General features: G+C 43.7%; 1 protein-coding gene across 1 annotated transcript; it reads right to left on the bottom strand.

Moving 5' to 3' along the window:
• Positions 1-4,699: 4,699 nt before the first annotated feature.
• LOC307024070 (zinc finger BED domain-containing protein 5-like) lies at positions 4,700-6,976 on the bottom strand. Its single transcript, XM_079657872.1, has 2 exons — positions 5,621-6,976; positions 4,700-5,382 (listed from the first exon to the last, which is right to left on the bottom strand). Exons 1-2 carry the CDS (start codon positions 6,788-6,790, stop codon positions 4,906-4,908), a joined length of 1,647 nt encoding a protein of 548 aa, XP_079513998.1. The 5' UTR covers positions 6,791-6,976; the 3' UTR covers positions 4,700-4,905.
• Positions 6,977-10,632: the final 3,656 nt, after the last annotated feature.

The following is a 10,632-nucleotide window of genomic DNA, read 5'->3' as shown; positions in this document are numbered from 1 at the left end:
GGCGAGACTTTAGCCGTCTATACGTTGACCATCTGGCTCGGAAACTTTAGCTGGATTGGAATCTTTCCAAGCGTGCGGAAGTGGTTTACTAAAGCCGAGTGTGAGCACCGCCATTTCTGTGAATAAATGAACAATGACGCCAATCAGTGTGTGACGTAATCCGGTGACTTTTAGCATCTCTTGTAGCTAGTGCTAGCTACTCTAATTGCAAAAGATTTGGCAACACTAGTCCACACTGTATATGGACCTTAATGGATTTGACAATAAGTTCCCAAATAAAGGGGACCCATCATGCAAAATGCACTTTTGTACATCTTTTCTACATGAACATGTGTCCCCGGTGTTCCAGGGAAATCACCAAGTGTCAGAAAACACATCCCTCTCTATTTTCCTCCATACCCAAATCTCTTAAAAAGGGGCTGCAACGGATCTGATACAGACTGATCCAGATTTGAACACTTCTATGACGTCACAGAAGTGGCGCTACGGCTATTGGGCCAACTCCACCAATCAGGAGGAGACAGCCACGGACATTGCCGTTGGAAAGCGCTGGAGACACTGTAGTACATATGCCAGGCCTGTAGATGGTGCTGTTCTCACAGAATCAGCCCATGATGCAAAGACAGTGTTAAATTGAGAGAAATGAGGAATGGCTAAAATGCATGATCTGTTTGGTATTTTGAAAAATAAAAAGTATAAATATGCCTTATATAGGTATGGTCCTACACTATATTATTCAAATATAGCGTGATAGGTCCACTTTAAAGCAACCTCAAATAATAATTCAAATTGATAAATCATGGAATTAGTTATAACAGTAATAATTAAATGAACAAAGACAAAACAGTTAAACAGCAAAAACAAAGTATTTGAGAAAGACAATAGACACCCCTGTGTGTGTGTGTGTGTGTGTGTGTGTGTGTGTGTGTGTGTGTGTGTGTGTAGTAACATGCTGAGCATTACTGTAGAAATATGATACACACATATTCCTTATTTCCTGTGTCAAAACAAACGCCTTTACATATAATACACATAGCCGTAGACGTGTTCATAAGCGAGTCATTGCCAAGCGGAAATCACTAGTTTGGTGTGATGGGGACTAAAATATGTCTTCTTGGCCGTGAGAAACACAACTGAGGAATTCACATATGTTACAGTGCAGGCAAATGTGTGGAGGGGAGGGGGGAGGAAGGGGAGGAATGGGAGAAGGGGGGGGGGGGGGGGGGGGGGGGGGGGGAGTAAATGCAAAAAGGGTCCTCTCTCATTTCTCGATTTGTTGCCTCCTTGTCTCCCTGATCCTCCAGATTGTGATCCGAGAATCTCAATGCTCAATCTTGAAGGACGTGTTTTAAAAAAAATCTGTAGCATAACTTTGAACTTTAAAGTTTTAAATACTGGAGAGTAACAACTCCTACAACCTCCACATTACAAAACAATTACATATAATGCTTCTACAGTCACTACTACTCTCCTGATACTGCTTCTGCTGCTGATATAGAAGTATGAATCCAAAACTCTCTGGTGAAAGCACTTAAACACCAAAATCTGTACAAATATTGCTATTGGGATCTGAGCCAAATAAGCAAAGCGATGTGAACATAGCTTCCTCCTTGACATGGAAATCCGGCACATTTTCGACATCCTCTTTTCAACATGCTCATTGGATTTTGGGTTCAGCACTTCACTGATAATCGGGGTGACATATTTAGAAATCTAATTCATGTGTTTAAGTGTTGTCTGAGGTCATATCTGATGATTATGACAGTGGTCAGTCAGTGTGTGTGAGTGAGTGTTTTAGAGAGGGAAACAATATCAACTGGCTGGCTCTCAGCAGCCAATTTTACAACAAAAAAAATCAGGAAATTAACATTTCCCACACAAGCGCCCCCGCCATTTCCACCATAAACCTGCACCTGTTGAATGGTTGGCAGGGTGTGTGTGAGAGTGTGTGTGTGTGTGTGTGTGTGTGTGTGTGTGTGTGTACTACAGACACATTCTCAAGTATTCATCCCATATGCTTGGATACATAAGCCTCTACTACTTTACTATAGAGTAACATCTGAGCGCCACAAATACAATATTAGGACATTATTATTTTAACAGCATTGGAAACAACATACAGTTTTCACACTGATGAAATGAACACATCGGAGTGTGTGGGAGAGAAACTCCCTCTGGAGGGAACACGGGGATTTAAGCTTTTGCAGACCATTCACCAAAACCTACAGAACACATACAGGAAATGGAGAAACCCAAACATCATAACAGGACCTCTATCAATGCCTGAAAACAGAATCAAATCTTTCACATGGCGTGTTTTAGCATTGGCGTCCCGTGTGTCTGTGTGCCATTAAAGGGTGGAAGTGACTGTGGGGCAGAATGACAATGAAGCCGCTGTGCTCCAGGTTGACATGTAAGCGTGTAACACTGAGCGTGAGTGTGTGTGTGTGTGTGTGTGTGTTGTTCCTCGCCATGTACGTGTCTGTGTTTAATGTGTGTGACAGCAGGTCTGAGGTCGTAAAGCTCCTATAAACCCAAACCTGAAATCATCAAGAAGGCGTCACGCTGGGACGGAGGGACGTGGGCACACTAAAGCAGAAGGAAAGATTGAACATCATCAACACTGGGACAACATCAGCTCAGTTATTACACACACAACGTGTCCTGTAGTCTGTAACACAGTGGATCCAAAACAAGTGTTGGACATTCATTAATAACCTTCATTTGGAGTCCATATCCTTTAAGCTATACTAACACAGGTATGGAACAAAGTACATTTCTTCTTATCCTAATATTGTCAAATTCACATGTGTCTCCAGGTGTTAAGTATGTATCCTTTGTATGTCCAAATGAGAGTCGGAGACAGCCATTTTAGTTTAAATCTTAATCTTACTTACTAGATTAAATGCGTATTCGTTTTTTTTCTTCACTTGCTTTTAGTCTTGTTTTCGTTGACGACAACTGAAAACGTTATAGTCCAGTTGGCAGGGAAACGGGGGTTCAGGGGGAGTGGCTGTACCCGTAGGATAGAAAAGGGGGAAGTGACGTCTGACTCAGAGGTCGCGCGGCTGTGGAGAAGAACGTGTTGCCCACATTCTGTTACTGAGTTTAGGCTAGTTAGCTAGCAGGTTTATTGTTTTGGGTGCAGTTGCTTTTACCTCCACTTGCTGTTCAAATAAATGTTGAAAGAAAAAGTAAATCTGTTTACAGTTCTGTTTCATATGGGTGTTGAGAGATGTATCCATAGATTTAGTCCCTAATGTTGCTCTCAAAGTGCACCAGATTGATGCATTTGACTTCAACATTTAAAAACAAATCTTCCCGGGGGAGCTTGCCCCCGGACCCCCCTAGAGGAGGTGAGGTCCACCACCTGCCCACACCCCCTGTTAAATTGTCTCACCCACATTGAGGATGCTTCCTACGCCCATGTTTTATTCCACATGTCAAGTCAGGCAAATTGGGTCCAAATGTTATTGCATCAATGATCTGTTAACATTAAAATCACTAAATATATACTGTAACTATTTTGCTCTAGGAAACTCAAGGGCTCAGGTAATGTGATTACTATTTGAATAATGGTCAAAAATAACATTCAATGCATAGGGTTTTTTGTTGAGTAACATACTTTCGTCGCCGGCCGGCCGATACATGCCGCGCATTAAGTGGGCTTGTCTGTCAATTAATCCCCGGGCCACTTTTTCCCCCCAGTCCGCCCCTGTCCCGACGGAAGGCCACCTCACGTCTCCTGCGTCTTGGCCATGTGTCGCACTGGAACACACCGCCAAGATTTCAGCCGACGGCCAAGTATCACGTACGAACTGCGCATGCGTGAGTGGCAATAACTCTCCTTACCAGCAGGCGGCGGTAGTGTGTATTCGTCATTCAAAAGAGGCAACAACCGGAAGACAGACTGCGTGATACACCGAGAGAAGAAGAACAGACTGCGTGATATATACCAACAACAAATAGCGTGCGTTCCATTTTCACTCTACAGCGAGAAGCTCACGGGGCTTTCCCCAACCTGTGTCGAGAGCTGGAGTTCAATGAAATCTCAGATTTGCCTTCTTAATCCTTTGTTTGGGTCCCTCACTTCCGTTTCGCTTATCATGCACTGATTCGCTAAGCTGAACAGCCAATCAGAGTGATTTTTTTGGCCGACAGCCTCCCGATTCAACATGGCGAATCGGCGGCGGAAGGTGTCGGCACGGCCGAAAAGACACGACGGAGCAGTACACACCAAGACACACCAATCTGAGTAGGGCAACACAACGCTCATCGACATCTATCGACGGCGAAGATCGGCCTGGTGTGAAAGGACTTTTACTGTTGTTAACGCTCTAAAATATTCTTCCATGTTAGTGCCAGAGTCCGAAGATCTCTTCACGGATTGAAATGCCTTCCAAGTGGTAAGCATTCACAGGAAACAAAGTGAAAGTAGATTCTAGGGGTAATTCATCTAATTCAGGGGTTCTCAACCTTTTTTGGGCCAGCGCCCCCCTGTCCATTATCCAGGTCTCTTACCGCCCCCCATCAAAAAAAGTAGACTTATTTTTCTTCCCTGAATATTAATGTTGACTAAAATTCTGTGTTATATCATTTAAAAAGAATGTCACTGAATGCCAAATAATAGATTTGATTTAACTGGGCAGTTGGAATATCATTATCATTAGTTTACCAGAGAGCAGAAAAGCCATGTGAATGTGAATAAAAATGATATTTATGAGTGTTAAACAAACTCAGACAAGAGCAGAGAATACAAACAGACTGCTACGGAACAGCAGCAATTTCACACATGTCCAGTGCAGAACAAACAGTAGGCTACAAAACTGTACATTAGGCCTACAGAACTAACAGGTCGGAAAGGTGTTGCATTTCGCCAAATTGCGGGGGGGGGGGGGGGGAAGGTTAGTGTGAGCCCTGCGGTTGGTGGTTCTCCGCCAGTTTCTTCACTGCGGGTTGCAGAGAACTTAGTTTCAGTCGCAGTGCACCTGAGGCCGTCAAGTTCAAGCGATTGCGGTACTTGGACTGCATGTGGAGGACCTGGCTGAATCCCTGCTCCACGAGGTATGTGGTTGGGAAAGCCAGAAGAAGCAGCCTCGCTTTCTCCCAGAGAGCCGGGTAATGCTGAGAGTATTTGACCCACATGTTGCCCCAGCCAGAGGTGCGGAAAATAGCCTGGGCCTCATCGTCACTCTGGATGTCGATGAGATGCTCCTGTATTGCTGGCTCGCATTCCGCCACGTCCGCCTGAAAGGGCTGCACCACCCAGGTGGGAACATCGAGGTCCAAAAGATCTCTGAAGCGGATGTTCAAGTCGGCATTCACCATCCTCAGGTGGTCTGTGTAAATGAGGAGGCGCTCATCGGTAAGAGCCTCAGACACCTGCAATGAGTATAACCAGGAAATTGTTATCGGTGCAGAATGTTACCATCCGATTTTAAACTGGTTATTTTATTGCTAATTAGTTTACTAATTGATGTTTCTTTATTCTCATAATACATTCAGAGCATAAGTTATTTATACTAACCAGGAACACAAATATAGTGTTGCATAGAGTAGCCTACATTTATTACATGTATTATTTATTATTATCATTATTTAGTAGCCTAGGCTAGATCACCTTGGTCAACAGCGGGAAATGAGCAAACTGCCTCCTGCCTATGCTCTGCCGGTATAGATCCAGCCTGGAGGTGAGACTGTGGATGACCGCCTTGCTCTGGATCAGAGTAACTCCTTTTCCTTGGAGCTTCAGCGTTACTTCATTCATTTTGCCAAAGAAGTCTGTGAGGTACATGATGTCGCAGCGGCTGGATGACACCTGTTCCCCGAGAGCTGCATCCACCTCCTCCAGGAACTCCACGATGCTGTCAAACAGCTCACAAAAACGAGCAAGGCAGTTTCCTTTTGAGAGCCAGCGGACATCAGTGTGGAGAAGAAGACGCTCAAAGGTCTCATCATTTTCCTGACACAGCTGTCGGAACAATCTGTTATTCAGGGCGTGGGCTTTTATTTTGTTTATTGCCTTTACTGCAACATTGAGAGACTTGTGGAGAGGTGGACTTTTAGATTTGGCCACAAGGTTGTGGCGGAGCAAGACACAGTGGACTGTGAGGACATGCGGGACCTGCTCCTTCAGCAGAGTGGTGAAGCCACGGTACCTGCCAACCATGGAAGGGGCGCCGTCAGTAGCACATGCGAGGATGTTGTTGATCGGGATTGACTTATCCTGTAGATAAGCATCCAGTGCATTAAAAATGGTCTGGCCCTTGGTGTCTGTGACCAGATATTTGGAAAATAAAAATTCCTCAGCCATCTCCTGACTGTTGGAGGTGCTATAGCGGACATAGGCCATCAACAGAACATTGTTGTCAGAAGTGGTTGTCTCATCCAGCTGAAGGCTGAATGGAGTTTCCCGCAGGATGACACACAGCTGCTCCTCTGTATCAGCACCCATTTCATCAATCCTGCGTGCTACGGTGTCATTATTGAGTGGGATGGATTTCAGCACCTGTGTGGGATCACGCTCCATCACAGTAGATATGACCTCTTTGATGGCAGGGAGTACCAACTTCTCTCCGATTGTGAACGGCTGCCCACATTTGGCTATCAGCAAGGAGATGTTATATGACGCTATTAGCCCGCTGTCAGTCTGGGTGGTCTTCCTAGCAAAGAGACTGCTGATGGTGCTCCTACCATGTTTCTCTTTGAGGGCCTGGAAGAACGGACGCTCCTTATCTGCCTTATCCGGGAAGATCTTGGTAAGGTGCTCCTTTAAACGTGAGGGTTTCATTCCCTCATTGGAAAATACATGTTCGCAAAGTCAACACATTGGGAGTTGTGCATTGGTAGGAGACGGTATGAAGCCATAGCTAAGATATTCAATAGAGTACTGTCTGCATTTTATCTTTTTCGTGGCCATTTTGCTGATGTGATATGATTTTTGTTGTTTGATGATGCTAATATTTAGGGGGGGGGGGGGGGGGTAGTGTCACGATAACGCTAGAGGGCTAGCTGGTGACATGACAAGACATCGTGCCGGGAGCGGACCGGAAGTCGTTGTAATTTTGAACAAACATAGCTCTGTGTGGAGCAGCCTGGCTAGCCAGCTCTTCCATGTCGTAGCAGACATAGAAACGGGTATTATTTTCATAAACTGACCACTTAGTTCGAATCTGTTAGTGGAATTTGTCATATCAAAACATATCAAAATTTAACAAAGTGACACAGATTATTAACAGTCGCGATCCCAAAATTACAACGACTTCCGGTCCGCTCCCGGCTGCTTTTTGTAGGGTACGTTCGTAAATGTGCTCAGAGCGCTCCGAGCGTCCCCGTTCCACAGTCCAGAGCGCTGCGCTCTGAGCGCTCACAGCTGGGTGCTCTGGCGGAACAGACGGGAAGGTCCGAGCGGACTGACCGTTCGTGCATTTACGAACGTACCCGTAATAACACTGCTGACAGCTGACCAATCGCAAGCAGAGTTGTGGTTTCCTATAGCAACAAAAGATGCTGACAGCTGCTTTTTGTACAGGAAAAGACGCTGTGACCAGCGTTTTTCATGACAAAAAGACATTATTCGTGAACGCCCCCCAAGAACACCTCAACGCCCCCCTTTCAAAAATATTGCTTCCAGCGCCCCCCGATGTTCTCTGAACGCCCCCTGGGGGGCGGTACCGCCCCCGTTGAGAACCAGTGATCTAATTGATATGAGCCTCAGTTTACTTTGCACCCTCTTAGTATATCTTACTTATGCACCAATGCTGTTTAACATTATAAGCATTGTTCTAGGATGTAAACATGCCACAACAATATTAAGAACCCATATTTTTCGAGAGGGGGGGCTAAACAAATAAGCCATTTTATATATTATGACAGTTATAAATGTGTTTTTTCAGTACTTTAGTAATTTACCACTATAATGCTGTTGAAAATAAGTTAATAGAACGGGTTAATGGAGCAGTCTGTAATGATTTGGTACGGTAATAAATGAAGTGTTGGAACTGAGTTACAGCTTAGGACCTTCATCTTTTACGATTATAAATCTTTTTTTTACTAGAGTTGACATTTACTTTTCTCAAAACAGCTGCCTGCTGCTGATAAAACTCAATCAGGAAAGACTTCATTTTTTTTGTTTCAAGAACATTTATTGACAGATGCATGATAAGATAGATTGTTCATAGTCTTTGGCGATGAGACCCCAATCCCGATATCGTGCAGCCGTGAGTAGAGTACTGCCCTGGGGGTCTAGACACTGGCTGAGGTTGAACATCTGGAAATGATGAGGAGGTGGGATGAAGAGGATGCTGAAGATCTGGATTGATGAGGTGTGGTTTTTGGATTACCTCGACACATGAATGTGGAAAACCATTTAAAAAGTTTGTGTAGCCCCCTCCAGTAAATGACACGAGGCTGAGGTCTTGATTACATACGGGGTTTATTCTTGTGGGACCTATTCCAACCCGTGAGAACTGGGTTGTAAGACAAAAAATATATAAAAGGTAAACAATAAATAAATATGGAATATATGCATGTCATCACTGTTAATGCCGCTAAATAAAACAATAAAACGGCACACATATCCCACACAGCATGTAGCACAAGCTAACAATAGCATGTAGCACAAGCTAGCGCATAGCATATATACAACCTGCAGCTCAACCACACACATTTAGACAAACAACCAGCACAAAAACGTACCTCGTAGGCTGCTAGTCATCTAGAGGGGCTGATATCTTTAACTGCATTTTCCCTTCGTTTCCTTAGATTTTCTTTTCATTCTGCGTTGCTCTGCAGTTGCGACTATCAAGTGCGTCGATTAAACAAACAGGTGTAACACAAAACACCGCAGATTAGTTCCGCCCCTATTATTGCACACAAAAGGTAGGAACCAAAAATACAACGTGGAACAAAAATAAACAACAGAGAGTGAAGACAGTTACAGTTTGACTGCAGCACGATGTTGGCTGCTGGACATTGTGGAATTTGTTAAAAGTGGACGCCCGTAATGAGCTGATTATATGCAGCTGAGGAGTGGATGAATGTGTCTGAACCTGCACTGATATTAAATGTGCCACCTTCACATTACTAATTGTCTTTTATTGAGTTGCTAATGCATTAAAAGATAGTATATTATGTATGTTTCACTTCTTAATCTCAACAGTTTGTGTTGCCTTATGAAAGACTCACAAAGTGTGCATAATGTGTTCTGTCGGAGTCACACACACATATACACACACAGTCACACCTGTTCCAGTGAAACCTGGCAGAGTTGTGTTGTGTCGTCTGCTTGCCAATTTGAAGCGTCCCTCGTACGTCTCCACTAATAGACTTTGTTACCAAGCCAGAGGTTCAGCACGTCTTAAATCACTCCGCCAGTCCAACTCTGACAGTGTGTTCTGTGATGTTTAATTAGGAATAATGGTTTCTAATATTCCACCAATTAGGGCCTGTCTCGCGTTCAGTCAGGGGAGTTATGTAGTGAAAAAGAGGCACAAAAAAAAGAGGAGAAAGCTCGAATAAAATCAGTGTATAGGTAATGCCAGGTTGGTGCACCCCTGGGGTTTCATCTCAGTAAAAAACTGGCACTGCAGATGGATTTCTGACTAATGATTAATTTAAGCTCTTCTCGAAGGAAATCGCTAATTAAAACGAGGCTGAAAGTCCAAACGTTCAAGCCAGCAACATATTTAAAAAAGAGGGAATTTTAAAAGAAGCCATTGGTACCTCTGTGTGTGTGTGAGGCTGGTCGGTGAACTACATCATGTTAAATCATTGTGAGAGGCTGCTGTTATGCTGCCAAAGAGAGTCTCTAATGTAACGTCTGCTGAATCAAACATAGAGGTTTCTCAGCCAGGTCATACTTAAAGGTGGGGTGGGTAATTTTGGAGAAACCAGCTCGAGTGCGCTATTTTTTGAAAATACACAACCGGAAGAAATCTGCTACTTCCTTACAGAGCCCCTCCTCCAACACACACGAACGCGCACATGACCAATGAGGGCACAGATGGAAGGCTGACAGGCAGGTAGGCCATCCAGTTACTTTAGCCGGGCCGGCTCAGATGATTGGTCGTGCTTTTTACAGTACCACGGCTTCCACAGATTACATTTTTTTATGGATTTTTTGTCAAAGCACTTAAGATATTCATTGCTATCGGGATGTTAAGAGAATTCCATGGAATATAACAAAAAGTGTATCTCGAGCCGGTTTCTCAAACTTAACTACACGACCTTTAAGATGTTTGTCAAAAGAGCACATATGCGGTGAAACATTTAGTTTAGTTTATTTACTTTTTTTTTAAGAACATATGTTTGGGTCCCTTTTTGAATTGTGCTGACATTAGATTGATTGCTTTGGTTGGCGAATGTGTTCTGATAGATTTTTGGTTTACATGTATTTTGTATCCAGAAGCATCAGATGCCCAACACACTACCAACTAAGAAAAAAAAGCAGTAAAGAGGAAATCTGTTAAATGTTACCGATACTTCGATGCTGTTTCATAGTTTCATATTCATGAGATAATGAAGTCAGGGTGTTTTATTTTTGTCTTTTAAACAGTGTTTGTTGATAAAAGCAGCAAAGCTCTCTCACAGTCAAACGCTCCGATTTGAGTTTCCCTTATTGGGTCACTGAAG

This window comes from Notothenia rossii, assembly GCF_949606895.1.
Source record: "Notothenia rossii genome assembly, chromosome: 11".
NCBI classification, from domain to species: Eukaryota; Metazoa; Chordata; class Actinopteri; order Perciformes; family Nototheniidae; genus Notothenia; species Notothenia rossii.
The sequence above is the reverse complement of the archived record's forward strand: the minus strand, read 5'-3'. Positions and strand labels throughout refer to the sequence as shown.

Bases quoted from the DNA above. Each gene is read 5' to 3' on its own strand.
- LOC307024070 (XM_079657872.1), bottom strand. From the start codon at position 6,790: ATGAAACCCTCACGTTTAAAGGAGCACCTTACCAAGATCTTCCCGGAT. The intron at 5,383-5,620 runs GTGATCTAGCCT...TACTCATTGCAG, and splicing joins ATTTCCCGCTGTTGACCAAG to GTGTCTGAGGCTCTTACCGA.